The sequence below is a fragment of the Physcomitrium patens genome, chromosome 6 (assembly GCF_059467195.1).
Source record: "Physcomitrium patens ecotype Gransden chromosome 6, ASM5946719v1, whole genome shotgun sequence".
Lineage (NCBI taxonomy): Eukaryota > Viridiplantae > Streptophyta > Bryopsida > Funariales > Funariaceae > Physcomitrium > Physcomitrium patens.
In genome coordinates this window covers 3,163,054-3,185,529 of record NC_143415.1, presented here as the reverse complement: position 1 = coordinate 3,185,529, position 22,476 = coordinate 3,163,054, and the positions used below count along the sequence as shown (strand labels likewise).

General features: G+C 39.0%; 1 protein-coding gene across 2 annotated transcripts; it reads right to left on the bottom strand.

The window, feature by feature from the left end:
• Positions 1-544: 544 nt before the first annotated feature.
• Positions 545-6,336, bottom strand: LOC112284137 (putative homogentisate phytyltransferase 1, chloroplastic). Of its 2 annotated transcripts, none has more exons than XM_024523725.3 (13): positions 5,972-6,336; positions 5,199-5,716; positions 4,358-4,659; positions 4,091-4,174; positions 3,679-3,753; positions 3,269-3,352; positions 3,042-3,131; positions 2,676-2,777; positions 2,337-2,432; positions 2,026-2,097; positions 1,788-1,883; positions 1,426-1,530; positions 545-844 (listed from the first exon to the last, which is right to left on the bottom strand). In XM_024523725.3, exons 2-13 carry the CDS (start codon positions 5,338-5,340, stop codon positions 803-805), a joined length of 1,290 nt encoding a protein of 429 aa, XP_024379493.1. In that variant the 5' UTR covers positions 5,341-5,716; positions 5,972-6,336; the 3' UTR covers positions 545-802. The 2 variants fall into 2 exon arrangements, with proteins under 2 accessions (XP_024379493.1, XP_090107046.1); XM_090250920.1 differs by having other exon boundaries at positions 6,074-6,284.
• Positions 6,337-22,476: the final 16,140 nt, after the last annotated feature.

Genomic DNA, 22,476 nt, shown 5'->3' with positions numbered 1-22,476 from the left:
TTTTTTGGGAAATTATTTACTGGGAGGATAACTATTGTACGTCAGATATTTATGCAGATATTTATGCAGATATTTTAAAAACAATTTCTGAATTTTGCCAGTCATAGTACTCACTTTCGTGTAAGAAAATCTTAAATAAATTTAGCTTCCTTTTGCTCTAGAATTGATTTTAAAACATTTTTACAACCAATATGAAGAATTATTCTGTAAACAAAGTTGAATGTTCTTTACTTCTCTTCAAATCCTTCACCAATAGGATGTCTATTTGATGTCATTGAACTTATGTACACACATGATTCTTCATGGATATATATATATGTATAAAAAAGTGTATATAAAACAAAGATGTATATAACTTCATAAAGATAAAACTGAGCACCAGTGGTTAACATATATCTACTTGCATAATAGAATCATTACATTATCTATTTTAATTAACCTTACCAACAAACTTGGAGATGCAACCGAGAATTTGCATTTGACCTTCCGTGCAAGCTTATGCAAGAAAATTGACACGTGAAAGCATTCAAATTGCAAAAAGAAGTAATAAAGAAATAAAAAGTTACATGGAAAGTAAGTGAACTCGAAGGTCCAGTACACTTGATGCTAGACTTGAGCCCAAAAAGCTTGGGTGTGAGAAACACCTTGCTTGTCACATCTACTTCTTACAGGTTTGCTATGTTCCATTGGATTGTGTGATAGTGACTATTGAGACAGAGACGACCAACCTGAGGAACCGATCAGATGAGGTTGATTGTTCAATCCGTTCTAAGTACAATTTATGGGTGCAAGGATGAAGCACTCACCGCATGAGTGGTATAAGAAAATACTCCGCATAGAACAGCTGCACCAAGCCATGAAAGTTGTTGAATGTCAATTCACGCCATGCATATATGACGACTATTAGATGGGGCTCGTAAAACACCCTCTATCGAACTTCTCGGGTACCCCTGCCAATTCTGCCCGTCCATGAACGTTCATCCCCCCCGCAAGTTCTGTCCCCCGTCACTCAGGTCCGTTCTCAACATCGCCAAGATAGCCTGTGTGCTTTACTGTACTTTTTGCTTTCTGTGCTTTCTGTGTACTTGTATTGTTTCTATTCCTACTCAGCATCCAATTCGTATCAACGTGAGAGCTCATGCTTGGGTGCTCTACTGCATACGTTCATGAAGCACAAATGCGATCTTGAAGATAGAGCTGAGAGACGGGCGACGAAGTTGGCTGGAGGGACGAACGTTCATGGACGGACAAAAACAAGTAGGGCTCCCCAAGAAGTTGGATGGGGATGTTTAACGAGCCTCTATGAAATTCAGAAAGGAGAGGAATTTATTATTTATGGCTCTCTTACTGTGTAATGACTAAAAGCAGCTACAGAATACTTCACAAGAGTGGAGTCAAAAAAGAGAAGTTCGAGCAATTACTAACCTTCCAAATGAACATATACCATGAAGCAATGGCAGCTCTACTGCTCAAATCCACGTTCCGAGACCGGTACCACAATATTGTAGCAAGTGCAGTATGGCCTAAACCCTGCAGTTATCATAGGGAAGTTTCACCTGATAACATTAGCATGTGATAATGATAACTCAGTTAACCGGGCAATCATTTTTTTAGCTTAAGATTAAAATATTTCAGACGATGCTGAAAAACTGCAAAGATCTGGACTTCAACCTACGTTTTCACAGTAATCTAGAGCCACCATCAAGAACCTGAGGCCGAGTACCATCAAAAAAACATGTGAGCTTCCTGGGAATGAAACCATGGTTCCAAGTTAAACACGACAATACCATGGCGATTTTGCTCCAAAGGACCGTAGATGTGACACCAACGATAAAAGCTGATGCATATGCTGCTTGAAGTAGTCCAACGCACATCCAGAAAACCTGAGGAGAAAATTCTTCAAAAACTGACTTAAAACATTCAGATACGAAACTGAAAAAGACATAAGTATTGATCATCAGAAGACTGTTTAGTGACGGATGCTCACTTCTTAGAGGCGGAAACAAGACTCACTTCCAAACTCACCTTTTTCTTTCCCATTCTTACACTGAAGGTGCGTATACCGAACACCTTATCTCCGTCTACATCAGGAATATCCTGAATGGAAACAGAGAATAGTTGAAATGAAAATCGCATTAAAAATTGTCAGCAGATGAAAATTTCGCCCCAGCTTGATGCATCATTGTTCGTGACAAGTTTATTAAAAATGAATGTTTGTAACCAGGTTCACTAATGGTAAATTTCTGGATTAGGCATAGTTCTCTTCTGTAAAATGTTCCTAAACAAGCACGTTTTCTAATTTCCTTGTATGCGAGAAGAATGTTACGCAATCTTACCTTGGCAAGCGCAATGACAATGGAAAAAAAGCACATAAATCCCATTGTAAAGCACAATGGTCGAGTAAGAGCTGCTGCCCTGCTGAATACAAAGGCCTGGGTACACGTACATTGTTAAATGACAAATTCGGTATGATTCATAAAATTGAGCAAAGAGAGTAGCATCTCAAAACTACCTAAAACTTTTAGAATGAAGCACTTGATTAGGTCTAAACATCACGTCATTCGTACCCAGAATCAGATTTTATCACTATGTCAGCTCAGACTGCTGCTTATGCAACACTAATAGACACATTGCTAATATAATAAGGAGAGAAAGGAGTCAGGGCAAAGTCAAACCTGCATATGCAGGTAGAATCCAAGCTGTACCACAACAGCTCTCACAACCAGAATACAGGACGCGGCAGCAACCGCAGATCTCTTCCACCGTAGCATTGGAATCTGAAAGAATATTTAATGAGAAACAAAGTAACTATTTTCTTCAAACATACTATATCAGGCATCATATTCATCATCCTTCGTGGAACTACCTCTGTTTCACGAGACCTTCACAGGTTTTAAAAGAAAATGATATTAGATGTAGCGCTTTATGCACGCAAAATTCAGTTTTACAGCACCCAGCCTATTACGAAGCGATTATAGAAGACCAATTCAGTACATCATGCTAATATTGTGTTTCAGGTTCCTAGAAGGGTGGAAACTCACATCGGCCGAATACGCAGTCCCAAGAACGAAGCTGACACCCAAGGCCCAAAGCAAAGGTTCTGATCCCACAAGTAATCCCATTGCCAGACTCTGCAACAATTCTCAGCTTGAATCAATGCCCACCTATGAAAGGTTCGAGGAGTAAATAATTTCATTCTAAACAAAGCGGGTTGACATTCCCAGGCCGAAGATTCAACACATGAAAATAAATACACAAGTTAACTCACCAACGCTGCAGAGACGGTCACTATCGCAATGCCGGTGTTCAGAGAGAATTCACCAGACGCCAACGGAAGATACGGTTTATTCACCTACAGAAACATGTTGGATAGTAACTATTGTGGAGCAAGGCGAGACTGTAAGCCATCCGATGACTTATTTTAAAACTTCTTGTTAATAGCCAGTAAGATGAATGATGTAGAAACTTGACGTGGTGAATATACCGTACATTTCAAGAAAGCTTTCAATCTGGTGAGAAGAGAAGAACTTCTGAATGTTATCAAACTAGAGACTTGTATTACAACCCAAACTCATCGGAACTTGGTGATGCGACCACAGAAATCTCACAATTCCCCTAGAGCAATAGTGTTGAAATATAAAAGCTTTCCGAATTCTTTTAATTTGCCAGCTCACATACCTTGTCAATTCCAATGTCATATAATTGATTTAGTCCAACTATGTACACGTTCATAAGAAGTGCAGGAATCAGTGCCTGCAGAACCAAGAGGAAACAAAATTCAGATCACTAAAAGAAATGTGTATTGACTTTAATGATCTTCTTATTTAAAAAAAGAAACAACCCAAAAGAGAAAGGAAAAGGAATTTAATTTAATTTTTAATTTTAACAAAACTAAAAATTAAAAATCTGATGGTTTGAGGAGGAATAACTTAGAAGTGCTTCTCAGCATATTATACTACTGATTTCTTGCAAGTCAATTGTACCATATCTATCAAGCACAGTTATGGCAAATAGAATAGTGCCTTATCTAAGGGGAGCGGGACAAAGAGTGAAGATATATAAAAGAAAACTTGCTAAATGTTTTACATGCCTGAAGCAATCCAATTAAAAATATTGAGGAAATATCAGCTGGACTCTGAATCGCCAGCATCGATACTGAAATAACACCCAGTGCCTGAGAAGAAAACTATCAGTCAATTATTCAAAGCATCTTCCTCTGCCATAAAGTAAACACGGGATGGCAATTAACGAACTGACAACGTCCATTGCGATTGTAAGCTACACACGAAGTAGAAGCTGCTTCATGAATAAGAAGACCTCAACCTTAGCAAACGTGACAGGTAGTATGAAGACTCACCGAGCCGTAAATGGTGTGGGGACGGGAGAATCTGTATAATGCATCAAACCAGCCAACAACAGCTTCAATCAGATTTCCGGCATTTTTAGCAACAGAGGAACCATCGTCGGCATCCAGGGGCCTCGCTGTAGCAGAGACAGACAAATGAGATTTTTTTCTCGCGTCGCACTTCAATCTCTTATTTGTGTTTCGAAGAAGCCTGGAAAGTGGCTCAAAAGAATGAGAGCCAACCAGCTTACCAGATGAACTCAGACTAAGGAGTTTTGGATCAGATATCAAGGAACACGATTTCTGTCTCCCCCCTGTATCACATCATAGGAAATCAACGTCACATTTGAAGAATTCGAGGTCATATCCATCTACAGTCAAATCTTTAGTCGGTTCAAAGAACTACTGCATTATAATATTCAAATGATCATGCAAATTTCGCTCACTGCAAGTCTAGCTAGGCTGCAACCTCACAAACCAGCACTGAAAAAATGTGCTTCCATAGTAAGTAACCAATCCGCAACTATGTGGAAATTGTATTTGAATAATCAGCCTAATACTGAAATCAATGCTGATGACCACTACACAACGACTTCGAATGAAATCAGACTTACCACCATAATTTTGCAAAAAGAAAAAGAAAAAATCATACTCAGCAATGCAGTTCATACTATCAAGAAGTACTCTAGATTTACGCTCACAGAAGCCACCATTCAACATGCAAATATTCACACAATACCAATGCGAGGACTTGCACTGGAAAGACAGAGGTGGACATTGAAGAGGAGCAAATTTCTGGTCGAACATAAGTCACGTACAAGAATTGAAAACTGGAATTGATGAAGCAACTCACATTGAAAGCAGGTTATTTCATGCGTTGATTGCACAGTGACAGAGAACTGTGATTTCCGTTGAGCGGTGAATCTCCGTGTCTGAGTAGCGCTTACCAGACCTCGCCGATTTAGACACAACGCGACCGGCTGTAAGCTTTCCATCACGATACCGGTACGGGAATTTGCTTAACAGTGATTGTGATAGTTGCAATCACACAACGACCAGAAGATAGAATGGTGTCAAACTGTGATCCTTGTTCAGCTAGTGGCTGTAGACATTCAGGATTCCACTGCGATCAAGTGCTCCTTGCAGGCGGCGAACGTGGATTCCCAATTACATACCTCTGACAACACGACCATACAACACTAAGCAGGGCTCGATGAGCCAGAATAACTGCGTTTCAAACACGAGTTTCAATAGTTTGGCCTACTTATGGACTTCCAATCGTCTGATCATCCAAAATCAGCAACGAGCCCTTTGCAGCTTCTTCTCACTTGTGCATGCAGGGACTGCTCTCCGGATACTTCGAGCTCGTTCCTGCGAGAATGATAAACTTCACCACAGTAAGAGACTGCGGAAATCTAGTCGACAAATTCCAGCAGCGCCGCCGCTTCACAACAGTCACACACTTTCGCTATACCTCACAACTTCTGCGCGATGCGCACAAAAGACTGACAGCGTCACTAGAGCCACGACACAGCCCGCGAACATTGCAAAGACAGGCTTCTCAACCAGACCACTAGAAGTAGGGCAAAATGGGATGAATAAAATAATTCGAAAATATTATAATACTTGAATGAATGAATGCACGGAGAGGAATCTCCGTAACCAGGCTCCCTCCTCCTCTATAGTGCCAAGCACAAAACTCCTCTATCTCAACAGCGGCATTCACACCTCCAAGAAAAGAGAAACAAGGCGTGGTGAGCAGGCTTCAGGAGTGGCAATAAAATTACAACTCCTGCAGAAAATTGAATGAAATACGACAAGCTATCAAGAGGCAACAGAAGGGAATGCGAGGGGCAGCGAAAGCAAAAGCGATGCGGTGATCTGAGGAGCGGGCAATGTGCATGGCACGACCCGGGGATCTAGAGCGAGGCGAGGAAGGGACGGAGATATGGCAAGCAGGTGTCTCCACACGAGCACTAGTAGCGGCACTGTCACGGTCATCACCCGTAGATATGGCCCCTTGGAAAACCTACTATGCCCTTGGAAGGGGAAGGGGAGAGGGAAGTAGCTACGCAAGGGTAGCCCCTCCTCCTCCTCACGGCATCAGAATGTAAAATTCTTCCGCCAGCCCGCTCGCCCCGGTGGACATTCTATTTATACCACGTCAACCGCGACAGAACTGTTCAATTATAAAATAAGTAAAGAGAGAGAAAGAGAGAGACCTCGTGATCCCCTTCCCTCCGAAGACGGATGGTCTCAGTTCGGGCAGAAACTATAATGCCACGTAAGTTCGTAAAAGCGTGAGCCAGTCCCTGATCGCGGAGACACATCTGCGGTGATATCACAACAACACGGCAACAGGCTCTCCTTATGTACACCTCTCGAGAGGTGTAAGTGTGTCTGTAAGTGTGTCTTTTTTTGGAATTCGGTTGGGTAAAATTCCCACTAAGTGCCCCCCCTCATCCGTCGTCCTCTAACATCCATTGCAAGCTCATCGGAAGCTCTGATGATTGGAAGGGATGTTTTGCTTTCCTTCACCCCCCCCCCCTTGATTTGATCCTCCCCCTCCTCAAGCACGGTGCACCTAGTCCACTATTCGTGTCCAGTTATAGTCACCGCTCACGTATCTCCTCCCTTGCGGACCCGGCGTCGCTCTCCGTTTCTTCCTCTTCTTCTTCGTCGAGAACCCCTTTTACTTGTGTAATGTAGTGTAGGTACTTATTAGGAGACTCGTATTTGTCTTCGTTTCAGTGTCGCATGAAGCACTTTTTACAATTTTACCAGGTCCGACAACTCGGTAATAGTGAGCATTGGAGGACAAACGTTTGTCCTTCAAACTAAGGTAATTGTTTTTACAAAGAGTAAAAAGACATTATGTATATTTGTTTTGACCATGCAAGTGGCCTTAGATGATGATATTCAATTGTGGACAATAATAGAAGATGATGGAACAAATAAATCTACTCTTTGATGATTCTTGTTGTCCAAAAGGAGTTTGTTGTGTTGGACATTAAAGAAGTATAGTAGAACAATGAAACCATCATTTTAGTTGTGGGATTGAATAGGAAGACATTTAATAGTATGTATCTTGAGAGAGATGATAGAATGGAAACATTATCTTGTGAGAAATCATGTGGCTCAATAGGAAAATTTATAATAGCAAATCTTAATAGGAAAATAAATAAATAAATAAATAAATGATATTCATAAGTATTTTAAAAGGATTTATGTGGTCCTAGATGAGGATATATTACAATGGATGTTCAAAGCTTTTCAATAGAAAACATATTGAAATTTTGAAAAGAAGGTCTCAAAAATAAAATAAAAAAAAAAAATTGGTTTATTGATGGACAGAGGGATATTGGATGCGACATTATTCAGATTTACAACACGTATAAGAAATTTTCTATGATTCTAAAAATAACATAATAATAAAACTAAGTACTTTTTTTCCTATTCCTATAATAAATAATATTATATATTATAAGTCTATTTAGAAGTTTAAAATTATTGAAGAAACATAATAAGCAAGACACAAGTAAGTAGAAAATAGCAAGGTTAGACATATGAGACGTGTGGAATGAGATACCTTTCACTTCCAACATCCTTTACTTATAGGTAGAATTTACATCCATTTTGATTAGCGTTTATTTTACTTTCATCCAACTAAATCCTAAATTCCTCTTAGCCTAGCCACCACCTTAGTAACTTTCCTTCATCCTTTTGCTACCCTTTGACTATTAGCAACATATCTAAGATAATATCTTTTACCTTCTAACTTATCCTCCATTTACTTTAATACTCTCACTTTTCTATTGATCAAAGACTAATAAACCTAATTCCTTTGTCAATTTATAATGTCTATCCTTCACGAATGCTTTTGTGAGCAAATTAGTAAGCATGTCTTCTATTGCACAATACTTCATGTCAATCACTCCCATCTCAATCTTCTTCCATTGTCGTGTTGTAACACGAGTATACCGTGAAAATATAAAAAAAGGGGACTTTTATTAATGTTCAGTCACCTCGAATATTGGGAGCAACGACCGATTTCAGTGCCAATATTCAAGGGCTAGTTCAAACACCCCGTCACAGTCGGTCAGGGCATACTTACCAATAACGAAATGCTCCGTTTGAGTCCAATAATAGGAGTCAACAAAATCGAAAGGACTAAATCGATGACTGAGCGAGCTTGACGCGAAGGACCAATTTGACCCAATTATGGGAACATCCAGATCTTACTATGGGCCTCTTAACCAATATGAGACCTGATTTGGTCGGGCGACTCAATGTGGTCCCGATTACGGAGGTTTCGATTCCGTTTCAAGTTGTCCTGTTCTCCGTGCCATTTCAAGGAACGTTGTTTTCGGAAAAAGAACCTTTTAAAAGGCAAAAAATGGAGGAGAAAGCTCTGACGGCAGAGCCAATTCCAGATCCAAGACAGAAGATTGAAGAAATTCAGAGGCTAGGATTTGAGAAAAAAAGAAGAAAAAAAAATATTCGGAAATGGTTAGGGGAGAGGAGAGGATTCAGAGATTCGGGAATTAGGGAGGTTAAGAAAAAGGGAGGATACAAGGTTTTTGGATAGGGGTCAAAAAAGGGACTTCTGGCGATCAATGCTGAAAGGTCAATGTGTTGTACTGGTGAATCGGGGTTTTAATGAAGTGGGTGTGATTACTCTTGACTATTTTGTGAAATCGAAGTTACGTTTGTGATTGAAGAATTAAAAGGGTGTCTATAGGATTGAGTATGCGGAGTGAATGAAAATTTTTGGGTTAATCTAACAAGACAGACAATGGATACAAGGTCGTGAGTATAAAGCGGTATCGGAGATTAGTAGATTGAGTTATTTGGAATTCTTTATAACATCTAGAGACCTACCGGCTGGGGCAAAAAGGATTTTGGTGAGTAGTTGAAGGACATCCATATAGATTTACGATATATTCTTGCAATCGTTTATATTCCAATAGTTAAAAATCGATAGACTGCTCGAATATTAGCGAATCTCTATACTACCTCCTACAGCCAAATGCCCGGTGCGTTCTTGAGCAGGAAAGCATGTAATATGACATAAGTGGTGAACCCGATGTGAAAGCTTGAGGTGGAAGGTATTGGATTTCGTTTGATTTTATTTTTATTTTTATGGAGAACGAAAATAAAAATTTTGAAGGATCTTTGGGAGGAGTTTCTAGTGGGGGTTCTTCTAAAGGACAAGGTATGCACATGGATCCATCTATTGCTAGTATGTTTCAAGCCTTCTCATTATCAATGCAGCAACAGTAAAGCAATGATCAAAAGGAAGCTTTGGCAACCAAAATATTGCAAGCACTGGTCAATAAAATTGATCAATTTGATGGAAAGAATATTTCAAGGTATTTAAGATGTTATGTTCGTGAAATAGAATTAAATCGAGTTTCTGAGAAAAAATGGTTAAATTATTTGGACTTGCCACGATATCGGAGATAAGAGACCATATTACATCAATTACAAATTGTTATGGGAATTCATGGGAGGTTTTTTCACATGCATTGAAAGACGAATATTTCTTAGAAGATGCTGATTACGTTACTAAGAAGCTGTTTCTAGAATGGATTCAACGGCCTAATAAGAATTTGCAAGCAACAGAGCTACTAAAGAAATTTGACAGATAGTACTCTCAATTATCGAAGGTAGAAAAATTGACATTGAAGCCGAATAAAGTTGATCTATTTCTTCAAGCTCCTGATGGAGAATTGCAAGGAAAATTGGAAGTCCTTCTTGAAGACAAAGAAGAAGATGAAGGATTGACAACAAAGTGGAAGAACGTTGAAGATGCGGTAGGGTTGCTTGCAAAAAGAGAAAGGAAGAAAGATAGGAGTAATATTTCGAAAACAGTACAAGCATCCAAAGCTCCAGTACGTACAACACCACCAACAATGCCTACAATTCAACCTTTGACATCCTTATCAAAGAAAGCAGATATGGGGATGAAAGAAATTATACGAGGAATGCAAGATCTTCAAATCAAATTGACAAGACTTGAAGAGAATACTTCTACAAATAATTTGAAGAATATTTCGAAACAAGGATATGTACAAAGATGCATTTGGTGTGATGACGCTTCACACACTAGGAAAGATTGCAATGAATTTAATAATATGATGCAGCAAGGAATTATTTGCTGAAAAGATGGGAAGATAGAATTAAAAGATAGGGAGGATCTTCTTCAAATCAATTTTGGCAAGGAAAGAATGAGAGCATTGGTTCAAGATTACTTAAAAGAGTATGAAACAACAGCACGAGAAAGTGCAAGTTATGGTGCTAGAGTAGATGATGACCTTGGTGGAAGTACGGAAACTAGTGAGTTTTGGGCTTTTGCCATTTCTACAATGCAAGAATGGAAATTAGCTCGAGAAGCATTATTGAGGACTGCAGCTACAATACGAGGTGCAACAAGTTGGGAGGATCCTGTTGAGTCTCTTTCAGTTCATGCATATATTGCTAAGAGCCAACATGAAGCTTTGATGGAAGAAAAGAGAGGAGGAAATTTTGATGATACGAGAGAAGGAAATTCTTCTAAGAGGCAAACTCAAGGAGACAAGGCTCGGGAGGCAACTTCACAAGAATTGCCTATAAAGGATACCTCAGCATCATTGGAAGAAAAAATAAGAGAGACAAAAGATAAGGACAAATGAATTGCTTATAAGCTACTTTCTGACATTGAAGCGACAACAAATTTGAAAGGGGTGTTGGAAGAACGTATATTAAACGCTAAGGTAGAATTCACATTGAAAGAAGTTTTGGGAATTGCAAAGAAGGAGTTTCATGATGTTATCATTGACAACATTAAGCAAAAGAGGCAATTAATGGGCAAAACTGGAATGAGTCATGCTATTGATGCAAGAATATATAAAGATGAAGAAAAGGTTGATATTGGTTATAAGCAACCAACAAATGAAAAGAATGGATATAATCAACGAGTACATTTCGAAGATTATAGTGATAAGGAAATGGAAACTTTGAGCCATTATACTCGAAAGCATTAGGCAAGAGCAACTACTGAGGTATTGGTGAAAGTAGGAGATATAGAAGAACAAATTGTTGCTTTAATCGACCATGGTTTTGAAATAAATCTCATATCTAAAGATCTTTATAAGAAGCAAAAATGGCCAATTTATATGGAACATGATTGGCCAATACGAGCAGCTAATAACATATGGGACAAATTATATAGAGCTTGTTCAGATGTCAAAATTTGGATTGGGGATGTTGTGACAGAGCAATATTTTTTTGTTCAAGATACAACGTCTTATCCATTGATTTTAGGACAACCTTATATTACGGCAACACGGATGGAAACAAAAGTACTTGACAATGGTTCTGCTTATGCAAGGGTACGTAGCGAAGATGGGAGGAAAGCTGTACAATTTCTAACAATACCTCCTAACCATGAACGGAATCAAGATAGGTTGAGGGAGAAACCATTGCCAAAGATTATTGAAGGATTTAAGGATTTTGGGGAGGTACTACTATAAAGCGAGATTATGGAGGTACAAAAGAAGAGGTACTCTTGCGAGATGAAGGTGCCTTTGATGCGAGTTTTATTGGTATTTTGGAAAATAGAAATATTATGTATAAGAAAGTTGATGATTTTAAAAGAAAAGAAAGAAAAAGATTATATAATATTGAAGGAGAATTATGCAAGTTAGGTACCTTGCAAGATGATGAGAGGATTTTAGGTGTTTATGAAGAAAATGGACTGGAAGATTCATTGGAATTGATTATATCTATTGGATTAGGGGATAATGATAAGATTATTGACATTCATTCAAGAGAGGTTTATACCATACTTGAATCTTTTCAAGCACCAGAAGTCACTATAGAGATGAGATATAAAACGACAGATAAGAAGATAAAGCCTATTGCCGGACCATTACTAGAAGATTCTAAAGAACAAATGGGAGAAGCATCAAAAGAAGCAAGTTTAAGAGATCCAATGAGAATTGGACATCAGTTTATTAAAGAGACTTTTGAAGAATTGAAGATTGGTTCTAATGGTTCTTTATTGCCAAAGGAAATTACTTGCTTCAAAAAGATGTTGGCTAAACAAGGTAGATCGTTTGCCTTCGAATCTCATGAAATTGGGTGTGTGGATCCGAATATTATAACACCTATGGTTATCTTCACTGTATCGCATGTACCTTGAAATCTAAGACCGATTCCAGTACCGATGGCACATTTATCTAAATTGGTGGAACTATTAAAAGAAAAGATGAAGTTGAAAATATTGAAACCTTTATTTGCACCGTATTCTAGTCGATGGTTTACGATACCTAAGAAGAATAGGTCACTACGTTTTATTCAAGATATGCAACCGATGAATGCAGTAACTTTCAGGAATGCAGGAATGGAGGAATTGGACCTATTGTGGATGAATTTGTTGAGGCGTTTGTAGGAAGGGCGATCTATTCAATGGGTGACTTGTATTCAGGTTATGATCAATTTCAACTTACCGAAGGAAGTAGAGATATGACGACGATGAGGACACCACTTAGATTGGTTAGAATGTGCACTCTTCCTCAAGGCACGACCAACTCAATTGCGCATATGATGAATGGGATGAATAAGGTATTGAGAGATTTTATTCCGGAGAAGACTATATCTTTTCTGGATGATGTTCCTATAAAAGGGTGCAGAGAAGGAGACAAGGATGAAACTTTAGATAAGAGGGGTTGTCGCAAATATGTTGTTGATCATATACAAGATTGTGAAAAGATTTTAACTCGGCTTGGAGAAGTTCATCTTAGATTATCGAATATGAAGTCTGTATTTGGAGTACAAGAGGTTGTGATTGTTGGACATTTATGTGAATCTTACGAAAGAAAATCATATCCGATTAAAGTTGATGCAATTGGAAGGATGAAAGAGGATTGTGATTCTTTAACAGAGGTTCGTAGGTTTTTAGGTGCATGTGTATTTTATCGAATCTGGATCCCTCATTATGTTCACATAGCGGATCCATTATATGAACTGTTATGCAAGGGCTATCGATTTAAATGGAAAGAAAGGCATATTCAGGCAATGCAAAGATTGAAGAAATTATTGATGTCACTTCCAATATTGAGGAAGGTTGATTATAAGTGCAATAGACTAGTGATTCTTACTGTGGACGCTAGTCCAATTGCAATTGGATGGACTGTGGGTCAAAATGATTCAAGTGGGAATAGATTTGCAGTTTGATTTGGAGCTAAAGTTTTAAGTATTCGTCAACGTACATATTTGCAAGTCAAAAGAGAACTTTGGGGAGTTGTTTTAGCTATGAAAGCTGAAAAGGACTATTTGATTGGAGTAGTAGTAGTAATTGAAACAGATTGCTTGCCATTGCTCAGAATGATTACTAAGTGTTCAATGCCAAATATTGCAATGTTGAGATGGATTGCTTATATTAAGTCACTAAATCTGGAATTTAAGCATGTTACTGGGAAAGACAATTTAGTAGCAGACATGCTATCTCGAGCAAAATATAAGAGGGAAGACGAAATGGTTGAAGACATTGATGACGTCGCATTGAAATTCTATTCAATATCAAATCTCAACATAGAAGACAAGCTATTTCTTGAAGAATCTTATGAAGGAGAATTATTGGATATTGGTCATTACTTGAATACCTTGACTAAGCAAGAGAATTGGTCTACAGAAAAATTCAAATAAATAAGAAAAAAAGCATATGGATTTTTGCTTCAAGATGGATTCTTATGGAAGAGATCGAAGAAAGGAATTGAGATGCCACAACGAGTGATAGACAAAAAAGAAGAAAAACTAAAATTATTAAAGGATTTTCATGATAGTTTATGGGTAGGGCATAGAAGAATCTGGGCTACTTTTGCTAAACTCAAAGAACGATATTGGTGGAAAAATATGTATCAAGATGTGCTCTCATTTGTAGAGTCATGTGAAATCTGTCAATCGTATTCTAATATCCGACATCGAGATGGTCTTCATCCTACGTATCCTCTGGCTATTCATTTTAAATGGGTTGTTGATTTGGTTATTATGCCGGTTGGATTATGGCAGATGAGATATTTGGTCTTAGCTCGTGAAGATTTATCAAATCAAGTAGAAGGAAGAATATTGAGGATACAATCTACAGAGGAGATTTGTAGGTTTTTGCTTGAAGATGTCATTTGCCTCTACGGATGCATAGGAAAAATCACTGCAGATCGTAGAGAATTAAATGCACAAGAAGCTCATAAGTTCTTTGAAAGATGTGGAGTTAAACTATCACTGACTACTGCTTATAATCTGGAAGGGAATGCAAAAAGCAAACGTGGTCACCCACCGATTGTGAAAGCATTAGTTAAAGCTTGTAATGGGAAAGTTAAAGAGTGGCCACGGCTTTTGTCATTTGCATTATGGGCTGATCGAACAACACATAGTTTAGTGACAGGGTATATGCCAATAGAACTTATGAGAAGTCGAAAACCAATTATGCCGATTGAAAAAAAGGTACTTACTTGGAGTATGCTACCATAGGAAGATGGATTGACAAGAGAAGAACTTCTGGCTATTAGGATTCGACAATTGGAGCAAAGATTGGAAGATGTGCAAATAGCATTGAAAAGGTTAAAAAGAGCAAGGTTACAAAATAAGGCACGATTCAATAACCAACATCGATTGAAATCTAAAGCAATCGAGGAAGGTGACTCGGTACTTGTTTATGACAATACTCTGGATAATCAACATAGTACTTTGCGGAAATTTTTAAAACGTTGATTTGGACCATATGTAGTAACAACTATTTATGATAATGCGACTTACTCATTATGGAAGTTAGATGGTATAAAATTGAAAATACCAATTGCAGGGAAGCGAATAAAAATATTTAAACGAAGATATGCGGAGATGAATATGGAAGACCTTAATGAAGGTATAGAGATTCCGCAGCAAGAAGATGAAAGTGATTTGGATAATGAAGGTGACAAAGACAAACTGGACAAAGACGTAGAGAATATATTATAAATCAAATAGCTATTGGGTAAATTGGTACATATCGAAGGATGCACAGGTTCAGAGGGGGTGGATGTCGTATTGTAATACGAATATACCATAAAAATATAAAAAAAGGGGACTTTTATTAATGATTAGTCACCTCGAATATTGGGAGCAACGACCGATTTCAGTGCCAATATTCAAGGGCTAGTTCAATCACCCCGTCACAGTCGGTCAGGGCATACTTACCAATAACGAAATGCTCTGTTTGAGTCCAATAGTAGGAGTCAACAGAATCAAAAGGACTAAATCGATGACTGAGCGAGCTTGACGCGAAGGACCAATTTGACCCAATTACGGGAACATCCAGATCTTACTATGGGCCTCTTAGCCAATATGAGACCTGATTTGGTCGAGCGACTCAATGTGGTCCCGATTACGGAGGTTTTGATTCCGTTTCAGGCTATCCTGTTCTCTGTGCCGTTTCAGGGAATGTTGTTTCCAGAAAAAGAACCTTTTAAAAGGCAAAAAATGGAGGAGAAAGCTCTGACGATGGAGCCAATTCCAAATCCAAGACAAAAGATTGAAGAAATTCAGAGGCTAGGATTTGAGAAAAAAAGAAGAAAAAAAAATATTCGGAAATGGTTAGGGGAGAGGAGAGGATTTAGAGATTCTCTCACGGACACAAAATACAGACTTGAAATCTAACAAGAAGTTCAAGAAGAAGTGGCAGAACTAGATTAAACAGATGAGTACAAGAACAACACCAGAAAGGTGAACTAGAACTCCAAGAGATGTGTTGTCGAGACTGAAGAACTCTTCAACCTCGATCCCTATATATACTCCTACTTAGGAAGCTTCTCGAGCTACTTTTATTAACTAAGAAGCTTCTAGAAGGTTCTAGAGGCTTCCTTTTTAGAAGGTTCTAGAAACTTCTCGAGCTACTTTTATTAACTAGGAAGCTTCTAGAAAGTTCCAAGGGATTCCTTTCTAGAAGCTTCTAGAAACTTCTCTTCTAGAAGGTTCCAGAGACTTCCTTTCTAGAAGCTTCTAGAAACTTCTCTCTAAAAGGTTCCAGAGGCTTCTCTTCTAAAAGGTTCTAGAGGCTTGTTTTCTAGAAGGTTCTAGAAACTTCTCTCTAGAAAGTTCTAAGGAATATATCCCTAACATCACCCCCTCCTTTAGCTTCGAGGTCTCTGAGAAGCAATGTTGTTGATCAGTACCAACGCAAAAAAATGAAAATCTGTCGCATAACTTCTGCTATGAACTCCAACTGTTGTTCACGAGGTAAGTGGTTCATCGACCCTTGAAGCCAACGGTAGTGGCCTACGCCTTCGACTTCTGATCAAGCATGAACTTTCGTGTCTTCATTGTGAAATTATCCTGCAAATACGCCTTCTGGTTGACCATTGTAAGCAGGCTCGATCTCAAATACGATCACCAGTGATCGGTTACTCGGTATCCTCCGTCGTCGTCGTGGTATATGTAGTTCTTCATCTCGGGGTCGCCTTCGTAAGCTACTCGATTGCGATACTCTGACTGGCATAGTATCTATCTCTTGGCTATCCATATCAAAAGACCAAACTACGATCTATCTTGGAGAAAATAACTACATCAACTATGAATTTTGCTGGTGCTCTCCCCTTTTCTTATATTGTTGGAAGAACAAGCTTCAGAAAGAAGCTACCATCGAATTGATTTAGGTTTATCACGATGTCGTTGATGAAACTCCTGTACCTTTTGTGGCGCATTCGCAAGATTTTCAACTGGCTCCCACGTTCGCTCATTAATGTCATAGCCGCACCAATGAACAAGATATTCTAACTTTCTCCACCTTCACGGTGAATCCAATACCTTTTCAACCTCGTATTCTTCGTGGTTCTCGATTTCAATACTAGGTGGCGGACATTGCACTCTTCCAAGAAAAGATGACTCTCGATAAGGTTCCAACAGAGAAACATGAAAGACTGGATGTACCTTCATAGAAGCCGGTAACTCCAGCCGATATGCCACTGGATTAATTTGCTTCTGGATGATAAATGGTCCCAATCTTCGATAGTCCAACTTATCACATGGTTGCTTGGTCTTGATATTTTGTCGAAGAAGCCAGGCTTTGTCTTTAACTTTGAAAGTAGGTGCTGGATTCCGAAATCTATCTGCAGATGTCTTATAGGATTCTTGAGCGGATTGTAATTGAAGCTTCAACATAGTTTGAAGCTCTGATAGTTGCTTCGCAAATCCTTCAGCTGCTGGATTGTTATTTGTTGATGGACTCAATAAATCAAGCTTCGGATGATACCTATAGTTGAAAAAGAATGGTGTTTGTTGAGTCGACGCATGGAGGGTGTTGTTATATGCAAACTCGGCTAGCGGTAGATATGTAGTCCAATCGTCTTGCTGATAGTTGATGATGCATCATAAGTACTGCTCCAAGACTTGGTTCACCCGTTCCGTTTGGCCATCAGTTTGAAGATGAAAAGCTAAAGAAAGCTTGATATCCACCTTCAATATGCCAAAGAGAAATCTCCAAAACTTTGACACGAACTGGGTACCTCGATCTGATATGATATCATCTGGTAGTCCATGATATCGATACACATTATCGAGAAAGAATCTTGCTGTGACTTCACTGGACGATGTCTTCTTACAAGGAACAAAGTGTGCCATCTTCATAAGCCGATCTACCATGACAAAGATGCTGTCAAATGAGTTTGATGATGGCAAGTTCGTGATGAAGTCCATAGAAATTGAAGACCATGGTCGACGTGGAATTGGCAATGGCTGTAGAAGTCCATAAGGGCGATGCCGAGGATTCTTAGATCTTGAACAGATGTCAGAAGAGAGGACAAAATCTTTCACATCCTTCCACATTTGGGGCCACCAAAAATCTCGGGAAATAATCTCGAAGGTCTTGTTGAATCCAAAATGTCCCGCAGTTGGAAAATTATGGCGAGATTGAAGAACTCGGAGTTGTGCTAGTCCTTTTGGAATGAACAATCACTCTTCAAAGTATAAAAGATCTCCCTCTACCTTAAACTTGTCGTCATTGGTACGTTGCTTGATATCAATGGCTACTGAATCTTTAATGGTCATAGCACGTACCTGGTTTAGGAAGTCAACATCAAATGATACAATAGTAGCACAAAGTTGAAATCTCTCTGGCTTCAATAATGTTGTACATTGTTGATCAAACGCTGCTTCTCCAGCCTTTGGTGCAAGATACGATCTACTTGATAAAGCATCGGATAGTCTTTGCTGCCTTCCAGGTCGATAAGTGATAACAAAATCGAATCTAGATAGCGACATATTCCATCGAGCTTGACACCGATTTAAAACTCGAGCCGTCATGAAATACTCCAAATTCTTGTGATCCGTATATACGGTTACTGGATGTGCAGCTCCTTCAAGAAAGTGACGCCATTCTTTGAAAGAATCCACTATAGCAAGAAGTTCCTTATCGTGGATCTCATAATTGATTTCAGCAGCAGAGAACTTCTGAGAATAGAATGTAACTGGATGGAGCTTCTTATCTTCACTCATTTGTGAAAGCACAGCTCCCAAAGCAAAATCTGAAGCATCAGTTTCGAAATAGAAGGCCTTTGTAAAGTCTGGATGTACCAAAATTGGAGCTGTAGTAAATGCTGTCTTCAAATCTTGAAACGCCTTCTCCGCCAAAGGTCCCCATTCCAACTTATCTTTGCATGTTAATCGAGTGAGAGGAGCAGCAACTTGAGAATAATTCTTGATGGAGATTCGATAGAAGTTAGTAAAACAAAGAAAGCATTGTACATCTCTAACCGTCTTCGGAACCTCCCAAGACATGATTGCTTCTACTTTCTTGGGGTCTATCTTCAAACCTTCTGTAGTCGCAATGAACCCCAAAAATTCCATCTCCGTCTGGTGAAATAAACACTTTTCTAATTTGGCATATAGTCCTCGCTTGCGTAGTTTCTCCAAGACCAAACAAACATGCTCCTCATGCTCTTCCTCGTTTTTAGAGAATATTAGAATATCGTCCAAGTAGATGACAACAAAATCGTCGAGGTATTCTCGAAAGATGTCATTCATCATATGTTGAAAAATCGCTGGAGCATTGGTAAGACCAAAAGGCATGACATTATATTCGAAATGACCATACCTTGTATGTAATGCTGTCTTCCACTCATGTCCTTCCTTGATTCGTACGAGATTATAAGCTCCCCTTAGATCAATTTTTGTAAAGATCTTCGCACGTCCAAGTTGTTCTAAGAGATTAGAAATCAAGGATAATGGGTAACCATTTTTCTTTGTTACCTTGTTGAGGCCTCGATAGTCCACACACATCCGTAATGATCCATCTTTCTTCTTCACAAATAAGATGGGTGCTCCAGCTGATGATTTTAAATGACGAATGAAGTTCTTGGCTAGATTTTCATCCATGTACTTTTGTAACTCTGCCAACTCCATTTGCGATAGATTGTAGATTGGGCCAAAAGGTGGTTGTGCTCCTTCTTGCAAGTCTATGGCACAATCATATGGTCGGTGTTCCGGTAGTATGTCGGCGTTCTTCTTTTGAAACACGTCTTCAAAATCTTTATATTGCTCCAGTATACTTGCTGTTGAGATCTTCTCCTCGGTAGTTGGAGCCGCATAAATGACAAATGGAGTACCTTCCTTAGATGATCTTATAAACGCTCTTGCTCCAATGAATAAGGATTTCTTTTTTCGAGGTTTTTTACTAGATTTTCTCTTGGGTGGTTTTGTGGGAAAAGTCATCTTCCGCAACCTCCAATCTATCAATGGATTATGTTTTTCTAACCAAGAAAGACCAAAAATAATAGGATTTGATGGGGTTCTAATAATATTAAAAATAATATGACTACTATGGTCTTTAAACGTTACTTCTATAGGTTTTGATTCATGGGTGATGCTACCAAACAATAAAGGTCGCCCATCTATGACCTCAACATGAACAGGTTTTGATTTTTGTACTAAAGGGATCTTATGACGCTTTGCAAATTCTTCGTCTAAAAAACAAGCAGATGCTCCTGAGTCTAGGAGTGCTAAGGTTCTCAGTTTTTGAGGGCCGATAAACAGAGGGATTGTAAAACAAAGTGGAGGTTGGGCAGAAAGAAAGGAACCTGATTGTTGTTGGGATATTTCATTGTCCAGCCGCACGGTTCCTACTGTGGCTGGGCATCCTTGTTTTCCTGAACAAATACTCCCCTAGTCTTGACTATGCCTCGATTTTGCTTTTTGGGGCAGTTTCCGACTTTGTGGCCTTGTCCACCGCAATACAAGCATAAATTTTCCTCCATACGTCGCTTTTTTTCTTCTATAGTAAGAGATTTGATATGTACTACATCAATTTGCATGTCTTCTACCTCTGAATGCGAATTCACACTGCTTGCCGACATACTTGGAGCATGGCGAATTGTATGTTGTCTTGAGCGTTGGTCTTGACGATGTTGGAATAGGCGATTATCGCACTTCACAGCTTGGCTAATGGCTTCATTGAGCGTTCGTGGATCAGGAAGAGTTAACAGCAAATCCTTCACATCATCTCTTAAATCCCAATAGAATTGACTCATCAATGCTTCTTCATCCCAATTGATGTCGCATACTAATTGCTTGAAATCTGAAGCATAGACTGATGTAGACCGCATCCCTTGTCGTAGCGACCGGATCTTTGTTGTAGCCCATCGAACCTTATTGTGTTCACCAAATGCTTCTGCAAATGCTTCCAAAAAGGTTTCGAAGTTGTTTAATATGGATGATCGTTTCTCAAACAAAGGAGCAAACCATGATAGAGCTTGTCCCGTAAATAAGGTTCCAACAAGCCCAACACGTGACTCCTCCGTTGGATATCGTTCGGGCTGTAAAACTGTTATCAACCTGATTTCATTGACGAATCCTCAAAACTTGGAACGTGTTCCATCAAACTTATCTGGAAGGCTAACTCGAGGCTCCTTATGTTGTAGAACTAGTGGTTCTTGTCGAACCTGAGGTAAAGTTATTTCTCCAAGTGCCGAAATTTGAAGCTGGTGTAGTTTAGATTGTGCTATCCCAGATACTCCATCATTATGAAGCCTTGCCACCACTCCTTCAATCTCTGCAGTTCTTTGTGATAACGTAGCGAGGGCATTCATAATAGCATCTAACTTAGACTCCAAACTTTCTGTCATACTAATGTCTTCACCTCCGGCCATTCTAAAAGAAGGACAAAAATGATCCTATAAGAGGCAATATTGGTTTATAGGAGGGTAATCCACAACCTATAAAACGCCTTAAGAATTTCAAGAAGAGGGGTAATCCACTCTCTCCAAGAAGAATAAGACTCCAATATTGTAACAGAAGAAGTATCAGTTTAGAAGAGGGTAATCCACAACCTCTAAAAAATGCTAGTATACCTTCAAGTAGAGGGGTAATCCACACTCTACTAAGAAAGAACTAGCTCTGATATCTCAAGTTAGTATAGTCTCGACAAACTGTCACGGACACAAAATACAGACTTGAAATCTAACAAGAAGTTCAAGAAGAAGTGGCAGAACTAGATTAAACAGATGAGTACAAGAACAACACCAAAAAGGTGAGCTAGAACTCCAAGAGATGTGTTGTCGAGATTGAAGAACTCTTCAGCCTCGATCCCTATATATACTCCTACTTAGGAAGCTTCTCGAGCTACTTCTATTAACTAAGAAGCTTCTAGAAGGTTCTAGAGGCTTCCTTTCTAGAAGGTTCTAGAAACTTCTCGAGCTACTTCTATTAACTAGGAAGCTTCTAGAAAGTTCCAGGGGATTCCTTTCTAGAAGCTTCTAGAAACTTCTCTTCTAGAAGGTTCGAGAGACTTCCTTTCTAGAAGCTTCTAGAAACTTCTCTCTAAAAGGTTCCAGAGGCTTCTCTTCTAGAAGGTTCCAGAGGCTTGTTTTCTAGAAGGTTCTAGAAACTTCTCTCTAGAAAGTTCTAAGGAATATGTCCCTAACAGATTCGGGAATTAGGGAGGTTAAGAAAAAGGGAGGATATAAGGTTTTTGGGTAGGGGTCAAAAAAGGGACTTCTGGCGATCAATGCTAAAAGGTCAATATGTTTTACTGGTGAATCGAGGTTTTAATGAAGTGGGTGTAATTACTCTTGACTGTTTTGTGAAATCGAAGTTACATTTGTGATTGAAGAATTAAAAAGGTG

Excerpts from the sequence above, each read along its gene's own strand:
- LOC112284137 (XM_024523725.3), bottom strand. The coding sequence starts at position 5,340 with ATGGAAAGCTTACAGCCGGTCGCGTTGTGTCTAAATCGGCGAGGTCTG. Across the intron at positions 4,660-5,198 it reads TGAAATAACCTGCTTTCAAT|GGGGGAGACAGAAATCGTGT; the intron begins GTGAGTTGCTTC and ends GATGTGATACAG. Across the intron at positions 3,132-3,268 it reads TGACCGTCTCTGCAGCGTTG|AGTCTGGCAATGGGATTACT; the intron begins GTGAGTTAACTT and ends GAATTGTTGCAG.